This window comes from Scardinius erythrophthalmus, assembly GCF_964197995.2.
Source record: "Scardinius erythrophthalmus genome assembly, chromosome: 13".
Taxonomy (NCBI): domain Eukaryota; kingdom Metazoa; phylum Chordata; class Actinopteri; order Cypriniformes; family Leuciscidae; genus Scardinius; species Scardinius erythrophthalmus.
The window spans coordinates 4,058,097-4,078,096 of record NC_138233.1 but is presented as its reverse complement, the minus strand read 5'-3'; the positions used below and the strand labels follow the sequence as shown (position 1 = coordinate 4,078,096).

Here is a 20,000-nt window from a genome sequence, read left to right as displayed (position 1 = left end):
AATCCCAATAAAAGAGATTCATCTGAAAGTTAAAATGATTCTGTGACTTATATAGGCAATTTAATATTTTTATTTACACATTTGAATGTGTAAATGAATGCGAAACTTAATGGTTTCACTCAACTAACCTAAAGGTTTTAATGAGAGCAAAGATGTCTGAAATGTACATCAAATTCATGGAAATATTGAATAATAACCTCATTAATTACAATAATTATTACATCTAAAAATAATAACACTATAACAGCATGCTACTTGGGGCCTTCTGTGCTAATTCTAGTGGCTCATCTTACCCCAATGATCAAATTTGATCTTTTTACTTCATCTTACTGGACTTGCCCTACTTATTAGATTTGTGTCATTTTTAAAAAAATGATTTTAGTCCTTCAAAATTCCAAAATACACATTGCTTTTTGTTTTCTATTGAAAAACACAGTTGACCCAATAGAAGGGCATGTTGTCATCATTTATAGAGCAAGTTTTTAGCTATACAAAGGCAAGCACAAATGTTAAAGGTAATATCAAACCATAGTTCCTCTGACGTGACAATAATCACATGTAATTTAATAAGTATGTATTATTTTATTATTTATTATCTCCCATAGTAATCTGTCTGCTCTCATCACAATATGACACATTGTTTAATTTCCCTCCACATGCACAGTAAAGATGTCCATGCTGTGAAACTGGTGGTTTGTCTGCTTCAGTGCCTCAGGTTGGGGTTCTCCTCTGTGGTCGGTGTTTATTCACAGTAGTTCTCATTGATCTGTTCGTTTAAATGGATGGGCTCAGGGTTAGGTGGGTCTCGTACCACACAAAGCCCTGCTTGCATTCAAGGAGGAGGTTTTGCTCAGACAAACCACAGTTCCTCTTGCGGTGTGTTGCTATGGTAAGACTTCCCTTTCGAACAGGAAGTGACAGCGCTGTAAGAAAGAGGGTGTTTCAGGCAGAGAGTCTATAGAGGGAAGCGTTTCGGAGAGAGACGGGCACGCTCGACCCGATCCTGATGTGGACATGTCCAAGAAAATGAAGACTCTGGCGGTGCCAGCGGGTCAGATGGTGAGTCCGGTTCAGGCCTGCGGCTTCTCTGATTGGCTCGTTCTGATGAGGATGATGCGGGAGTTGCTTTATTGTGGGATCATGTTTTTAGCCTTGATCCAGTTACTATTTTAACTTTATGCTCAAGATATTTGTGGAAAGTGGTGTTTGGTTGACCATTCAGCTGATCTCTGATGCATGACAGATGTGTTCTTCTCGTCCTGCTCTGTGTTTTTACATCCACAACGAGTCTGAGGGGACTTGTGTTTGCAAACTGTCTGTGTGTGTTTGATTGGAGGACAAAATTGTCCCTAGAAGTTGGTAAATTAGTTTTTGGCAAGTCTTTGGATGTCTTTAAAGGCAAATATGATTAATATTTCTATTAGTGCCGACAATCGATTGAAAAAAAAATTACTTATTACAATTTTGTCTGTAATTAATCACACCTAGCATTAAAGATTATATATATATATATATATATATATATATATATATATATATATAAATATATATAGTAATTTCCTATTTAATCTCCAAATTAATATATATATATATATATATATATATATATTAGTAATTTCCTATTTAATTAGGTTAAATTTATATAAGGTTTTACATATATATTTTTTTATATTTTATATTTTTTTATATATATTTTTTATATTGTAATTTCATATTTAATCTCCAAATTAATGTAGAAACAATAGCCTATATTTTAAAATATTTTTTTATGAAAGAAGGCCAGTATTACTGATACCAATATCAAAATTGTCTCTATGAAATAGATTTTTTCCCTCAATTTTAGCCCTTATAGTTATTCAACTTTAGAGTATAATTAAAAACTATATTTATTAGGCTTTAAAACATATAAAAATGTAATATAAGTGAACTTGTCTTGTTTGACTAGTCCTTTTCCCATCTGGACTTTGCATTTGCTGTTGAATTATCCTCAGGGCCCAGTTGTCGGAAAAGTTTAATCTGGATCAGAAATATCTAGTTTTGTCCAGGATCAGATGATCCATCTTACTTTTGAAAGAGATATGAAATTGGAGAATAATTATGTATTTGAATGCTTCTGAAACCTTGCGTTCATTGGCAAAGAACTCGAGTGAGAATGAATGCAAAGTCTCTTGCAAGGGAACGCAAAAGCATTAAAATAAATATTTCCTCCCATCTCATATTTGTCCCTTTAGGGTTTCCGTAGCCCCTCATGTGACTCACAAAAATATAAAATAAATAAATAAGTGATGCAGTTATTAGAAACTACTTTGACTGGTTCATCTCTGAGTGTGTCAATGCAGTTTATATACAGTGATTTAAAAAAATATTTAGTTTGATATTGACAGTTTGGAGGATTATTTTATGGTACCAAAATATTTTTTTACTTTACTGTAATTAAAAGGCTATAGCCTTATATCTACTTCTACGCTATTACTTTAATAGTTAAAAAGCAAGAGTGAAATATAAATATAAATGTGTGTAAATATTACAAGATATTACAAGATACAAATGTTGTTACACTTTTGTTCCTGAAATCCACCCTTCTGTTGGGATCAGGATAATCCTGTTTTTCCCGGATCAAAGGTATCCCAATCTCACATAAACTGACATTCTGAACCACAAAAACCAATCTTGGTTTCTTATCTGATTTAAGAATCCCTTTTTTTTCTTTTGAACGTCTCGTCCCTGAAGTTAAGCTGAATCTGAAACTCTTCAAAGGCTTTATTATGATTGGCGCTCGCTACACAAAGGTCAAGGGTTTGATTCCATAGGAAATGCATGAACTATAATTATAATAAGCTTCTATGGTGTGACTTTTGGTTGCTTGCTAAATCCATGTGTGAAGAAAACAAATGCATGTTGAGCCACTGAGAAAATGAGCATTTCTCAATCAGGTTTCCTCATTGTTTCCATGGCGATGAGACGTTCAATCTCAAGGATGTGTTTGGCCAGAGAATTAGTGGAAAGTGAATCTCACTAGTAACGCCTCGCATGCTTTTTGCTCACATGTATGTGACATGTTGTCATGTCTTCTAATGAGTTGTTAATGTTGAACAACACACCCATTTCCTGTGAGCCGAGGAAAGTATGCAGCTGTTAAAATGCGATTTCCTGTGATGTATTTCTCGTTTTTATTCGTGATTATGACACCACAGGCCCATTGATTTCATGGTAGAGTGATTGTGTGTGTGTGTGTGTGTGTGTGTGTGTGTGTGTGTGTGTGTGTGTGTGTGTTGCTCTTGCAGACCCAGGCGGTTTCTGATGGCGGTAAGTTTAATTTCTTTACATTGTAGAATAAGCCTGTCACCATCATCAACTCTGTGCTGACAATTAATTGTCATGTAAATAATAAAAAGACATGCAAATAATTTCAATGTAAACCTAATACATGATTATTATTATTTTTTTACTTTGAATCTATTAAATAATAATAAACAGTAGTGGACAAAAGTTATGTCAGGCCTAGGAAAATCAACATCTTCACCTTTTTATTCAAATAATATTCAAATTTGTAGTCATTTGTAGTCAATAATTTTATCCCTTTAAACTCATCTTTAATCACCAGAATGACACATTTAAGTGTTTTTTTTCCCTTGAAGAATAATCTTCATGCTTTAAAATATCTTGAATGTAACTCGACGCCCTTGCCTCATTTAGTATGCGCGGTTCTATGAATATGCAAATGAACCCCGCCTCCACTCACTCCCTCAGCTCAGAGATCCACTGGTTGACGATCACACGTTGATCTGATTGGTTACAAGGTAGTTTGTGACGTCAGAAACACCAGCGATTTCAAAGCGTGTTTTTGAGACTGTCTTTGTTTCACTGCAGTTTTAAGGAGGAAATACTCAGCAATGCTGTCGACTTATGAACTTACACATGGTTTAAGCGTATTAAAAACACCACATAGACACATAAACAACTTTAAAAACTTGATTTTCACCACAGCGGGACTTTTGTAAGCGTATAGTGTAGTTGTGCTTGGATTTGATTGTTTTAATAGTGCAATGAAACATGAGAAATTGTGCAGACATAATTTTTGGCCAGGCTGTCATGCAAGAAATTATAAACACATGCAAAAACAAGAGAGAAACAAATCTGATATGTGATTGTTTTTCTCAATGAATGCTTTTCCTGCTTTTCTGTAGTAGCTGTAGTTTGACTTTTTTTCCAAATAATTACTCAGATAAATACCTTAACCAGGTTTAGTGTTTTGTTCTTCCTTCACATTTAAAATATTTATAAAATATAAAGTATTTTCCTCATATCATTTAATCAAACTTGTACAAAAAATCCCATCCAGATATCACTTTTGTCCACTACTGTGTAATATAAAGATATTTGATTATTATAATAAAAATAGGCCCTTATGATTCACTTTAATGCTTTGAAAATTAATAACTTTTTTTTTTACATTTTATTTTATGATGAAATCCACAATCCTTTTATTATTATTTTTATTATATTCTTTCACTGGAAAGTAGACACGATATTGTAAGTTTGATGGCATTTCTTTAAGCGCTTAAATGTCCTTTATTTGGATGACAATTATTGCAGTTATCTCAAATAATTGCGATTAGACCCAATAACCCTGATCAGATCATTAATGAAGAATGGAGACAGGCCTACTCTAGAACATCTCGTGGTCCGATCACATTCATGTCAATAACTCAGTCCACCCTCGCACTCCTGTACAGAACTGAACCTCAAGTTATCCAGCAGTGGCAGCAGCTCCAGCCTATCAGAGCGCTCGAGCGGGTCAGGTGGTCCAGCCAGTCGCGTGGTCAGCTGGGCCGTGTGTTTCGAGCGGCTGCTTGAGGACCATGTCGGCGTGCGATACTTTACTGTAAGCTCACCACAATATTTCCACTGTTTAGTTTAGTAATATATATTTTTATTTATTCACGTTATCTATAATATTGTAAACTGTTCATATCTGTGGGTTAGTGTTAATGTGCTTGATCCTAACTGTGCCTTTTTAGCTTTTCAGATATTTATTCTTTAATTAAATTGTCTTGTTGTATTTGTATTTGTTGTAAGCTTAATTTACCAAGAAAAATTCTTTCTGTGTGCTGAAATATGTTTTTGATTCTGCTTCTCATCTATGACTGTTTAGGGATATTGCCATCCCTATTACAATAAGATGATTTAATCGCTGTAGAAAAACATATATAGTTTCCGTGAGCATTTAGAGATATACCACACTATTTAAACAATATTTATGTATATTGATTGTTTTTTTAAGACCAAATTGTTAAATTATTGTAAACAATGTATTGTAATCAGTTATTTTTAAAAATTGAAATACTGATTGTCATGAATATAGCCATTCCTGCTGATATCGCGTTAAATCATAAATAAAATAAACAAGGTTTATTAAGCTTTATCCACATGCATACAATATACTCACGTAAAGCAATATAGCAAATCTCAGCTGCTTAAATTGCTTGTATCGTCAATGTAATTACGGTATATTACTGTCCAGCTCTAATCCGCTGAATGCGACTATAAGGCATGAAGATATTATAAACATTAACACATGATTTTCTGAAATTGGTGCTGTCTGACTATAGAAAACCGAGAAATAAGGCTGTTGTTTTCCCATTTGCCAAATAGTAGGGCTGGGTATTGACACAAATTTCACAATTCGATTTGATTTCGATTCACAAGCTTGCAATTCGATTTTGATTCCGATTCAATATTGATTATTTTGGATATCAGGTACAATACATGGCAAATTTTCTCAAGGAAAACAAATCTCTGAACTAATGCTGTAAACTATGGGAGTCAGTTGTAGCCGACTATAATATTGAAGGTAAAAATGAACTGATTTGTATGCAAACACTTAAATTACACTTTTATTTATTTTTATAATAAAAAGTTATATAAACATTTAAATGGTGGCTGTTATAAAAACTTGCCAGATTTATTCAAACATGCATTAAATATTGAAGAACATTAAAAATTATAATGAATATGTAACAGCGCCAAAACGGTATTTATTTTTTTGGATTTCGTAAGAAAATGGATGTAATTTGAAATCTGAGACTTTGTTTCATATCAAATAGTAACAAAGCACAAAGATTATTGTGATTTATTGGATGGGATGCGCGCTACAATGTTCCATTCGTTCATCAACTGAAAACAGGATGACTAATCGATTCTTGTATTTAAGATTCGATATCGGTTTGTAAAAATGAGAATCGATTAAAATCAAGAAATCAATATTTTTTTACCCAGCCCTACCAAGGAACCTAGGAAAACGTCAATACCCATAATGCACTGGGGATGTTCGAGGCCACGCCCACCAGTCTGCTATGGATACGCTTGACCAGTCAAATACCGCATAGCTTTAGTTTGAAATACTTCTTGGCAAACTTTTATTCGTGGTGTCGACTTGTATTGTTCTTGGGTGCAAGAAAATCGTAGAGTATCTCTCTCATACGTTTCAAGAGAGATGGCTTTCTGCATTTCAGGTTATTAGAACTAGATGTGTGTTTCACAATGTGTTACTTCACAAAGTTACCGGTCAAAAGGAAGTTTTCAGTCATAAAAACACATCATTTACATTTGGATTGCATGTGTGAAGCATTGAAGTGTTTTGTGTTTTTTCCTCAAAGGAGTTTCTCAGATCAGAAGTGAGTGCTGAGAATATCTTGTTCTATCAAGCCTGTGAGAAGTTCAAGAAAATCCCGTCCACGAGACTGGAAGAGGTAAGCAAAGACTTCTTAAATTGACGTGGGAATTGAAAATCTCATTTTAAAAGGGGAAAAAATCACATTTAAACCAAGAAAAACCAGTTTGGGATTTTTGAAGATGCATTATGACTTAAAATGAGCAAGAAGTGTGTGTGTGTGTGTATTGGACTCGATTTTATTTGCGTCTTTATGATGTTTAATATGTGAATGTGCAGTCGTTTGAAATGCGCGCCCTCTTAATAATTGCACTTCAGTGTTTGTCACAGACACTTACTCAAACTAAACGCTCCTAATCGCGAGAGATGCAATGGAACAAAACTAGAATGTGGCGCAACATTGCTTGATCTTAGTGTAAAACAGGAACTTGCTCCTCATTTAATGGTTTAAATCCTGAAACACCTGGTGGTGCAGTGGGTAAAAAAAAGCTAAAAATGCTTTTCTTACTCAGTGTTTTTCTCTTGTTTTCAGTCCAAATATCTAAACATTCTTAAAGGAGTGGTATAATGCCCTTTTCAGATGTAAAATAAGTCTCTGATGTCCCTGGAGTGTGTGTGTGTGAAGTTTTAGCTCAAAATACCCCACAGATATTTAATTAGAATGTTAAAATTGTCACTTTGAGGGTGAGCAAAAACGCACCGTTTTGTGTCTGTCCCTTTAAATGCAAATGAGCTGCTGCTCCCGGCACAGGGGGCGGAGCTTCAAGAGCTCATGTCCTTTTACCTCACACACACATGCACTGAACATTTCAAAAACTTTTAGCCTTTTATGTTCAAACCGGAGTCAGAAAGATGGAGAGACTCGAGAAGAAGAGACAACATGTAGAAGCAACAGGACATTTCTGAATGGTTAGTTGATGAATTTATGTAGTTTGTGTAGTTATCTTCTAGTCATTGATTAGTATATTCTGTCTTGATAATCTATTAATCGTGTTCAGGGGGCGGGGTTTATGTAAATTCTAGGGTTGGTGATGTCACTAACCCGGGAGGAATGTGGTGTAGTCTCTACCAGCCGTTTGTTGTAGACCTTAAAAAGCCATTTCTGTAAAAGCAAATATCTCCCTTTGCTTTGAACTTTGAGCGTTGTAACTTTGCAGATGTTGTTTATGATCAAACAGAAACATTACACACTAACTAAAGTTAGAAAAGTCAAATCATAATCAACCACCCCTTTAAATCAAGATGGATTTACTAAAGTAGTAAAATGCCATTTGATATTATGTCTTGTTTTCTAGGGGAAAAAATCAAAATGAAGTGAGTTTTTGCTTAAAACAAGCAAAATTATCTGCCAATGGGGTGAGAAAAATAATGTTAATTCATTCATCTAGTAAATTTTTAGATACTTGGACTGGAATCAAGATAAAAATACTTTTTTTGCAGTGCAGTCTAGGTAATAAGTTCATGATGCCATTAAACATGGACAGATAAGAGATATTTCCCTGTGTTTGTAGCTCTGCTTAAAAACCAGTGGGCGACATGCCACCCCAGCATTATATATATATGTGCTAGAAAATGCATTTCTGGAATGTTTGTCATCTGCATCTTTCATTCTTCTCTGTATGATCTGACTGTATGATGGAAGCATGTTCCCGCCACGGAACAAAAAATAGATTAAGGTAATTGTGACTTTATCGCACAACTGATTTGTTAGCAATTGTGAGATTATAACTCACAATGAAGCTCTATTCGGATGGGACTAGTTTTCTGGGGTGTATTTCATGTTTCACAGACTGACTTTGCCAATTTAATCCGGTCCGAATGCGAACGTCTGTGATTGCTGATGTTTTATTATTCCAACGCTTCTCATGCTCTCATTGAGTTTCAATATGGATGGTATCCGACGAAAAAATAAACAATCTATAAATGGAGCCGAATCGCGGAAACTGTGTATTTTAATATCAGTGTCAGATAAGAGTAAGACGCTTGTCTAGATTTCTCTACTCACTAATGCAAGTTTATCATAAACCGCCACTGCTATAAACTCGTTACATTTACTTAAATAGGGTTTTTATAATGAGTTAAAATTATATGAACAAATAATAAATTAAAAGACACATATGTCATAATGTGATGCACGCCAGCACAGCACATGACCTTCTGTAACACCCACGTCTGGAAAACAAACACTCGACCTCTAAAATAAACACATGGTGCATGAAACCACAGACTTCGAGTGATAAGATTTGTAGCTCAAACATCATTTTAGAAAACTAGGGCTTTAGGACTCTTTTTCTCAGAATTACGAGTTTATATCTATAGTTTATAACTCGCAATTGTGTTTTAGTCTGAAATATGAGATGTAAACTTGCAGTTCTTTTTATCTGAGAATTTTCACACGTTTTGCACTTTATAACCTGCAATTTGCGAGTTTATATCACAGTTCTGACTTTCTTGCAATTAAAGTTGCAATTACGTATTTTTCTTCATGGCAGAAACAAGCTTCCATAGACTCTTCAGTCATAATGAGAAATCAAAGGCTAATATCAGCCTAAAGCGATTGCATGTGTCCCCCTCAGCTGAAGAAAGAAGCACGCTCCATCTACGACAGTTTTCTCTCTGAAAGCTCCCTGCATGCGGTTAATATTGACGATACGGCGCAGATGGAAGTGAGCGCTTTGGAGACGCCTACACCCGACATGTTCGATAAAGCGCAGGCACAGGTACACGCTAAGACAAATCACACACCAATACTGTGATTTACTCGTGTGTATGTCATAGCATAGTTATTTTTGCTGGAATTTTAAAGTCCCCCTGTGGTGAAAATCAAGTTTTTAATGTTGTTTATGTGTCAATGTGGTGTTTTTAATGTGCTTTAAGACAAACCATGTGTAAATTCATAAGTCGACAGCATTGCTGAGTATTTCCTCCTTAAAACTGCAGTGAACCAAAGACAGTCTCAAAAACACGCTTTGAAATCGCTGGTGTTTCTGACGCCACAAACTACCTTGTAACCAATCAGATCAACGTGTGATCGTCAACCAGTGGATCTCTGAGCTGAGTGAGTGGAGGCGGGGCTCATTTGCATATTCATAGAACCGCGCATACTAATTGAGGCAAGGGTGTCGAGTTACTTTCAAGTGATCAAAGATGAGTTTTAAGGGATACAATTATTGACTACAGGGGGACTTTAATAAAAAGGAACCATATGGTAAAGCCTATTTTGGATAATACAATATATTAAATGCTTTACAAATTAAAGGTATTTGTGTTTTTGTTATTAATTATTTGCAATTTGGACCAAAAGATCAGATTATTCATAACAAAATAAATAAGTCTGGCATTGCAAAAACTGCGTCACATGATGTAACTGAACAGTAAAACTAATATGTGACCCTGGACCACAAAACCAGTCACATGGGTACATTTTTTGAAATTGAGATTGATACATCATCTGAAAGCTTAATAAGTAATATTTCCAGTGATGTATGGTTTATGATAGGGCAATATCTGTCAGAGATACAACTATTGTAAATCTGGAATCTGAGGATGCAAAAAAATTGACACATTGAGAAAATCTCCTTTAAAGTTGTTCATTTATGTTGGCGATTGTGCTGCATTCACTCACAGAAATACATGTTTTATATATTTACGGTTGGACATTTACAAAATATCTTCATGGAACATGATCTTTACTTAATATCCGAATGATTTTTGGCATAAAAGAAAAATGGATAATTTTGACCCATACAATGTATTGTTGGCTATTGCCACAGTTATACCCGTGCGACTCGAGACTGGTGACGTGATCCAGGGTCACATTTTATGAAACCAAGTTCTGACTCTACATGCACAAAGAAAATCTGCAATGATTTACGATAACGGTTTATTCTTCCCCCCGCCACAGATCTTCAAACTAATGAAAATGGACAGCTACACGAGGTTTGTTCGCTCTCCGCTGTACCAGAACTGCATGCTGGCGTGTGTGGAGGGTCGTCCTCTTCCCAGCGTTGGGACTCCGGAGCCCAGAAGCAAAATGTCCAAAAAGAGCGCAACGCCTCCCAGTAACAGAAAGGTAACGCATTTAAAATCCCTTCAAGACAGGTTTAGTTATGTTAAATATTTTTTAATAAAAAAAAAAAACCTACCGTTGAACTGCCATTCAAAGGTTTTGAGTTAAGCATTTATTTCATCTCAAATACAGCAGAAAAATATTAATACAGTTTAAAATAACTTCTATTTTAATATATTTGAAAATTGTATTAAATTTTCAGCATCATTACTCCAGTCTTCAGTGTCACATGATCCTTCAGAAATGCTCAAGAAACATTTCTGATTATCAATGTTGAAAACAGTTGCTTCATATTTTTATGGAAACTGTGATGCAATTTTTTTCAGCTTTTTTTTTGTTTTTTTTCTGAAATATTTTTACGTAATTCTACAGTAACTGTGAAAGACTTCACGGTCACTTTTATTTAATTGAATGCACCCTTGCTGAATAAAAATACTAATTTCTTTCCTATATTATATTTTTTTAAATATGTGTGTGTTATATATATTTATATAACATGGCAAAGATTTATATATAGCCCCAAACTTTAGCTATAACACACAAAAAAAATTATTGATTTGTTCAGATTTAATGAACAGTACGCTTTTGCGTTTTTTTCTCTCAAAGTTTTGTCCAATGGTTTGTTGCTTCATGGATATTAATATTGCAAAATATCACATTGATGCAGTGCATTTTCCTCTTGCTGCATCTTATGTTGCGTTTAGTTTGCTGTGTAAATTCTGAAACTCTACTTGCATGCGTGAATTTTGTTAATATAGGCCATGAAAAAATAAAATAAAATACATACATATAAATACATACATATAAAATATATATATAATATTTTATATTGGTGCTGGGTAAAGATTAATCAAGATTAATTGCATCCAAAATAAGTTTGTTTAAATATATGTGTGTGTGTACTGTGTATAATTATTTTGTATACATAAATACACACACATGCTTGTATACATTTAAGAAAACGTGTTATTTATATATAAATGATTTATATTTATATATAATATAAATGATATATAAATATATATATATATATATATATTTAAGTATATGCATGCAAATATTTCTTAAATATATACATGCATGTGTGTGTATTTATATATACAAAATTATACACAGTACACACACACATATACTATTTAAACACAAACTTGTATTTTGGATGCAATTAATCGTGATTAATCTTTGCCCAGCACTAATATCTCTTTACACACAGTATATATCTTTATATCTTACAGTGCGGATGTTTAAAAGGGTCTAATTGGGTGAGAGTGTTTGTCAGTCCATCGTGGGAATATGATGGCGTGTCAGTGAGTAGTAGACTGATAACCACAGTGGAAAGAAGTCATGTATTTTACTGTGTGTTTTTGAACAGAGCGTTGAATTGAAAGTGCCCTCGTCAGACAGCAAGACCAACAGGAAGAAGAGGTTAGAGAAGAGAGGCTCATGGGGAGGTACCATCTGACTCAACACTTCTCTATCTGTGTGTGGCATCTTTGCGCACGTATTTGCAAGCATGTATCTATTAGATTTGGTCTTATGAAGATGCATATTTCATGCCAGTGATGGTTTGCAGATGCCCACAGTTGTTCTGTTTGTGTGATTCTCTTCTCTGTCGGTTTAGCCGTTGAACATGAACTGTTCATGACTGCACTAACAGCGTTTGTGTTTCCCAGCTGACCAGTCGTACCAGCATGTGTCGGTGTCTCGTAAAGAGTCTCAGATCTCGGTGAAGTCGAACAGCAGCTTGGAGCTGGTGTCTGGATTCGGCCGAGCTGAGGTATCTGCACCAAACCAAATGTTCCTGGAGATTTCAAGATTGTGTATTTCATGAAGGGAATACAAGTGCTTGCAAGAGAGCAAAACTATAGTAACATTTTGATAAATTGATAGATGTTTTGAGTGTTACAATGTCATATAGTGCTGAAAGACATTGAAAGGACCGTTAAGTCCTTTACCTACTTTCATGTTCCTGGTCAAAAATAGCCAGACTTTTAAAAGGGAACCATTATGCCCTTTTACAAATTCTTGTTGTTTTCGAGCTCTAGAACAGGTTTTCCTGCTTGAATGTTGATTATTTTCCTCATATTCTCCATTGTTGCGGCTCCTCTCTTCCCAGTCTGTCAGTAACGCTCTGTTTACTTCCTGTCTCTATGAAGCCCCTCCTTCTGAAAAGCACACTGTGCTCTGATTGGTCGGCTGGAGCAGTGTGTTGTGATTGGTCGAGCGATTCGAGTGTGTTTGGGAAATGTCCCGCCCCTTACCATAACCAACAGTTTAACACCCTACTAACTAACTCAACCAGGCCCCGCCCCTTTATTCTGCGCATTAATTATTATAATGAGGAATATTGTGGCGTGTTCGTTCCCGGAAGAAACTCAAGACTACAGTGAGTTCAGAAACACTGACACTGATATAGAGAAGAGCTGTGTGACTTTGCAGAGCTTTATCATGATCAAACAGCAACATTACACACTGAAGAAAGATGAAGATGTTAAAAAAAGCAGAATAAGACCCATTTGAATTGCTTGTAAATCTCTCATTATGCTTTATCACCAAATATTGGATTCATTTTTTCTTGACAACTGTTTTCTTTCAATCAGCACGTTTTGTATATCTTCTGGGAACTTATTAATCATATGCCTTTTTGAGTTGAAATATGCCCTTGAGGTGCACAAGTATTCATGACTTCAATGAGTTCATTGTTTCTGCCTCAGATTATTACATTGTCCAAATTAATACATTTTTAGCTAACTGTGATTTTGTATATGTACATTTATGAAATAAATAACTTAGACAGTCACCTCTGATAACAGACACTATAAATTGTAATGTGGACGCTGTACAAATAAATGTGAATTTAATTAAAAAAGCTCAGAACAATTTACATTTACATTTATTCATTTAGCAGACGCTTTTATCCAAAGCAACTTACAAATGAGAAAAATAGAAACAGTTAAACAGTAGGACAACAATATGCAAGTGCTAACAATGAGGCCTACATTAAGTTGGTACCGAAAAGACGTACAAAACCTGTGCTAATTCACAAATGTTTGTTAAAGGGGTATTCTGTAATATTTAGGAGGATCTGTTGACAGAATGCAGTATCATAAACATAACTGTTTTCATTGGTGTATAAAGACGTTACATAATGAACCGTTATGTTTTCATTACTTTAGAATGAGCCATTTCTGTCTACACCCACCGCGGGTTTTACTCTGAAATAGCCATTTTGCGCAGACATGTTTCTACGGTGGCCCTAAAGGGACAAACGCGTTTCGTCACCATGTTGTTCTTTGTGCAAAGAATCTAGCTAAAGACAGCGAATAAAACACTGACACAATAATATTTGCAATAACTTATCGTTTTATTAAGTAATTAAGTGAACAGAATTTCTTCATTTATCTTTGTAAAAGAAAACGCATTGACTAACTGGCTACTCATTGCTGTCTTAGACGACGACATCTGTCGGCCACCGTAACTTCTGTTGGTTGCAATTCACAACCTCACCACTAGATGCCGCTAAAATGTACAAACTGCACCTTTAAATTAAGTTAAATTTACAACTTTGGATTGTCTCTCTGTCAGAATGGACGCTGCAGTGTGGCCGCCTCTGATCCAGAGGCCTTGAGTTCTGGTTCTCCTACAGCTGATAAGTACTGTTGTGTGTATCTGCCGGACGGGACGGCCAGCTTGGCCCCTGCCAGACCGGGCCTGACCCTCAGAGACATGCTCAGCAGCCTGTGTGAGAAGAGAGGCTTTCCCCTGAAAGACGTGCTCATTTACCTACACGGCAAAGACAAGGTCAGTCCACAACCGACTGCATCTAACCAGTAACCGGCATCATGATTTTAGTACACTTTACAATGAAGTCCACTTAGTTAACATTATATAATGCATGAATTAACTATGAGCAATGCACTTGTTACAGTATTTTTGAATCTTAATGTTAGTTAAAGTGTCTCTATTATGCCTTTTTAAAGGTTCCTAATGTTTCAGAGTCTCCTACAACAGGTTTACATGCATCTGAGATAAAAAAACACCTTAATGTTCTCATAATCTCCATTGCACATCACCTCATTTCTCAAAGAGTCTGAAAACGGTTAGTTCGAAGATTCAGTCTCTCTAAGCCCCGCCTCTCTGAGAGCTGCTCTGCTCTGATTGGTCAGATGTTAGAGTCTGCTGTGATTGGTCAGAAAGCAAACGCTCGTTATCATATCTGAATCTCAGCTCTTGATCTCAGTGATGCGAACAGTAACGATGGCGTGGGTTTTACCGTATCAATCTCAGAAAACAGCGTCTTCTCCACATGAACAACACGAACCAAACTCTTCCAGTCTCAGATACACTACAGTGTTTGAGGGCGGGGCAAAGAGACACTGTCAGCCAATCAAGACCCAGAGGCTGGCATTATGCAAATTAGTTACAAGCCTACGTAAGTTCGAGCAAGAAGTGATACTGGAATTACTGACGACTCGTTTCAGTTCAGAATCGATTCTTTCTTTAGTGAGACAAAATCCATTTATCTGCACTTTGACCTTTTGCAGACTTTTACATTTACAAACAGCTCTATTACACACTGCATGAAAGGTAATATTTGAAAAAGCATGATCGGAACAACTTTAATAAAAACACGACTGTTTACATGTGCACCAATAATGTGATAATCTCCAAAAATCACAGTAAGGACTTCATCGCAGTAAGATGTTCACATGACATGACAAGTAAACCTCTTCAGTTTACAAGCAATTTTCATTGTTATGATTATTAGCTAAGATTTGTGGTTATTTTTACCTCCATTTATTCAAATACACTAATGCACTACACAAATGACGAACTCGCACACAGTAGGTGTGTTACTGGACAAGCTCTTCCATCTGGTAACCAACCTAAAAATGCCTTCATTTCAATGTTTTCCACCATCAATATACTGCATTTTATTCATATCGCTTAGTTTCTTTAGCAATCCAAAAATGCACATGTAAATGGATGCAATTAAAGTGTTTACATGCATGTTTATTGTGATTAAAATCGGCATACGCCATGCTTCACTACCATTATGATTGCTACATTTATGAGCCTAGTTTGATCGAAGTTTGCATGAGGTAAAGTTTAATCGCTTTATCATTATAATTGCATTATGAGGATGCATTTAAATAAGTGTTACCAAGATCTTTAACACTGGTCAACATTTTCAGCACTTTCATATACTTTCTTACGTTAAAGGTGCCATTTTCTAAAGGGACACGAAAGGAAAAAAATATGAGATGGGAGGAAAAATTGTTAATGCTTTTGCATTCCCCTGAGAAACTTTGCCAAGCATTAACATTATAATTTTCCTCCCATCTCATTTTTTTTTTCATCACCATCTCCCTTCAGGCGGTCTGTAATTTTCTACACTTTTGTCTGTCTATTTTTTAATTTCCATAACATCCACTTGTGAAGTTAGTGCAGGTTTCTTGCTGCAAAAACTCAAATTTAGTTGTGCAATGTCATTTCCTGCCCTCATTCTGACCCTGAGAATTAAATGTGCAGTGCTGGAAAACGTCCTGTTTAAGACTCTATATGCAAATGACCTTTTCAAATGACCATATAGCTGAAAACACTCTATGGTCCCTATTTTAAGGATCTAAGTGCATGGTCTAAAGCGCAGGGCGCAAGTTCACTTAGGGCGTGTCCGAATCCACTTTTGCTAGTTTAACGACGGGACAAATGGTCGGCGCTCCCGGCGCATGGTCTAAAAGGGTTGTCCCTATTCTCTTAATGAGTAATGGGTGTGTTTTGGGATTTACATGCGTTAAACCAATCAGAGTCTCATCTCCCATTCCCTTTAAATGCCAGTTGCGCTCGCGCCATGGCGGATTCAGTATTTACATGACGGGGTTTGATAGTGGAAAGACCGAACACGTCTCCAGAGCGCAAGCAGAACATCTACTGGACAAGCCGGATTCCACCATATCTTTATGTACACAATAATAATCTTTTACATTGTAATCCTTTTATTTTTAATATTTGGCATGTTTGTGTGCTGCTGTGCGTCCCTGTGTGTGTAATAAGCAGAGTGTATGCGCGGTATGGTTCCGCCTATAGGCGCACATTTCTAACTCGTTCTTTAAATAACAAAAAAATATATATCGCACCATTGACTTTAAAGCAGGGTTCAGTCGGTCAACGGCTCATCTATTTCAGTTCCTCAAAATAGCAATGCGCCAGAACACACACACTCGTTTTCAGACTTGCAGCTCATGGGCGCAAATGCATTTGCTATTTAAACAACGTAACGCAGGACGTGAAAGTGAAAACTGCGTCAGGCTGAAACTAGCAAAACACACTTGCGTCGTGCCTGGCGCTGCATTGCTCCGGATGTGTGATAGGGCCCTTAAAGTTGTTACTCTTTATAGCTCTTATGGGCTGTATTGGTTTATAATGCGATTCAATAAGTTGTATTTATACTATATTATTTATTTAGCTTCTGGGCTTTTTATGCTATTGGTCTAGGTTTGTCTTTTGTACGATTGTAGTATTTGTGAAGAGACTGAATGCTGTGTGTTTGCTTCTCCACAGCCTCTTTCTCTGGATCAGGACAGCTCTGTGTGTGGAGATCAACAGCTCACTTTGGAACTCAAAGTTACTTTTGCGTGAGTCTCATATAGAAACGCTCATAAACACAATGGTTTTCATACTAACATATTTACTGTTTCCTACCCCTGTTATAGTCAGCATGAAACTGAAGTTGCGATTATTCCTATTATGACGTCGTACAGTCAAACCAAAATGTATTCAGACACCTTCAACATTTCTCACATTATCAGTTTATTTGCTATAGTTTAGAAAATGGTAATAAAATATGACAAGAACTCAAGAGTTATTAAATCAGTTGATATTTGACTGGTTTTGTCCATCCCTCTGTTAGACTGTCTCACACATGAATTATGTTGAATATCTGTCAGCTGTTAAATTTAACTACACAATTAGATAATACCAATTTAGGGAAAAAAATTACCAAGCAATGTTTAATATTGTTCAGTCTGTGTGTAAAAAGAGCATTAGCAGTTAAAGAAAAAACACTTCAGCAAAACATGATCAGCTCAAAGTGACTGAATAATTTTTGGTCCCAATTTTTATACATTTTACTGGTAGTCACTGTATGAAGAATTCTTCATTTTGCTCTCCTCACCTACTGTCCTCTACCCACTAGTAAAAAATTATATCTGGTGTCTGAATAATTGTTGTTTTGACTGTATATCCAAGTGAAACGCTTCTGGAACAAGAACAAATGTGGGCGGGGCTTGATTTTGTCTGTGTGGAATTGATTGGCTGGTTGTGGTTTGCTATTGGTGGATCTCATGTGAGTGACAGGTTGCTCCGCCCCCATCATCAGAGAAGAGAAGAGATGATGTGAGAGGAACTTATTCTCATTCAAGATTACCAAGAACATGAATTTAAAACTGTAGTGATGTGCACAAATCATTTATGCAATATTCCACAAACAAAACAAGAATTGTCCATTTTGAATTCATGGTAACTAACATTATTAACGATAGACCAATATGTAGTCTAGGCTGATATTTTGATAATATTAGCATCAGCCAATAACAATACCTGATGGTTGATTGACAGTAGCGTTAGTTTTCACTGGTATCAGTATATATTAATCTGTGCATTACAATATGGTTATTAATCTTAGACAATGATTGCATAAAGACATTTTAAATAATACTATACAGCTAGACTAGTTATAGGGTGTTATTTTAGTACCATTAAGATACTATTATGTTTATTAATATTTACTTTTTCCATTTTAATTTGTTAGTTTTAGTCACTTTGTTGTTTGTTTTTGTCTTTATTACAGCTTTTTTTTTTAATGTCTATATAGTTTCAGTTTTATTTTATTTTTAGTTATTTTAGTACATGGATAAATTAAATGAAAATGAGAACTGTTCCCTTGGCCACAAGCTGAAATTATATTTAATTTTATTTCAGTTACACTTCCGTTTTTTTATTTATGGTTTTAGCTTACTAAAATAACCCTGTGAGTGTTGTTTGTGCACAGGCTGGAGATTGTGTTTCTAGGAAGAACGATTGGCATCATTGCGAAGTCGAGCAAGACTTTGGGCGACGCGGTGTCCACCGTCCTCCAGAAACACCAGCTGAGACCTCAGGATGTGCAGATCACGCTGGTGCGTAAACGCTTCAATCCACACTAAAGAAGAAAATATTATATGATAATTAACTTTTTTTTGTCTTTGTTCTCATTCCAGAGTGGCTCAAATGAACCTCTAAACCTGAGCACCAATGTGTTTCGTCTAGCCGGCAAAACCATGCGTTTGGACAAAGTTAAAGGTGCTTTATCAGTTGTTAATTGATTTGTCAATATCAATTTATTTATATGAAATAAATTGTATACACTCTAAAAAATGCAAAGCTGTTTCAACCCAAATTTGGGTCAAATATGGACAAACCCAGCCATTGGGTTACATTTTTAAATTGTTTAAATTATTTTAAATTAAGTATTTTAAATGTTAACCCAATGGTTGGTTAAAACAACCCTGCATTTTTTTAGAGTGTATAATTATATATATTATTTTAAATTATTTTAATTGTTTTTATTTAAATTGTATAATGTTTAATTATTTAAATAAAAAAATATTTAAGTCATTATATTTGTATGATTATACTTATAATAAATATAAATAATAATTTTCTGATATTGATTTTAATCGTTTTGAATATTTTATTTCATTTTAAATAATTTTTTTAGCTAAATCATAACTATATTTATACTTTTAATAATTATATACAGCTAATGATTTATTAATTATAATAAAAATCAAATATTGAAATTATATAATTAAAAAAATATATCAAATACAATTATATACTGTGTATACATATACATAGACATTATATATATATATATATATATATATATATATATATATATATATATATATATATATATATATATATATATATATATATATATATATATATATATACACGCGCACACACACACAATTCTCAAAATGATTCAAATTAGTACATTTATTTGTAGACTGATATAGTTTGCCTAATTTTGAATTTCTTTACAAAACTTAAAAGGTAAATTTTAAACAAATCTAAAAAAATAGATGAGTTCCACCAAATATATGAAAAACTTTAACTGTTAAATGCATAAACTTTCATAAAATGTCAAAATATAGTTCTGAAGTCAACATGATGAACTCTATTTAGCTTAGCTAGCTTATCTTTTCCACTTCT

The 20,000-nt window shown here is 34.9% G+C and overlaps 1 protein-coding gene across 1 annotated transcript in view; it reads left to right on the top strand.

Annotated features, from left to right (window-relative positions):
* Window positions 1-886: 886 nt before the first annotated feature.
* The window catches only part of rgs14a (regulator of G protein signaling 14a), a gene marked incomplete at its 5' end in the record, with an annotated part of 21,418 nt that continues 2,304 nt past the window's right edge, over window positions 887-20,000 (top strand). Inside the window, 13 exon segments of the mRNA XM_081381906.1 lie at window positions 887-947; window positions 950-1,059; window positions 3,285-3,306; window positions 4,737-4,885; window positions 6,660-6,752; window positions 9,250-9,393; window positions 10,578-10,745; window positions 12,115-12,193; window positions 12,416-12,519; window positions 14,328-14,543; window positions 17,304-17,377; window positions 18,793-18,919; window positions 19,001-19,082. Coding sequence (XP_081238032.1) covers window positions 887-947; window positions 950-1,059; window positions 3,285-3,306; window positions 4,737-4,885; window positions 6,660-6,752; window positions 9,250-9,393; window positions 10,578-10,745; window positions 12,115-12,193; window positions 12,416-12,519; window positions 14,328-14,543; window positions 17,304-17,377; window positions 18,793-18,919; window positions 19,001-19,082 — 1,429 coding nt within the window.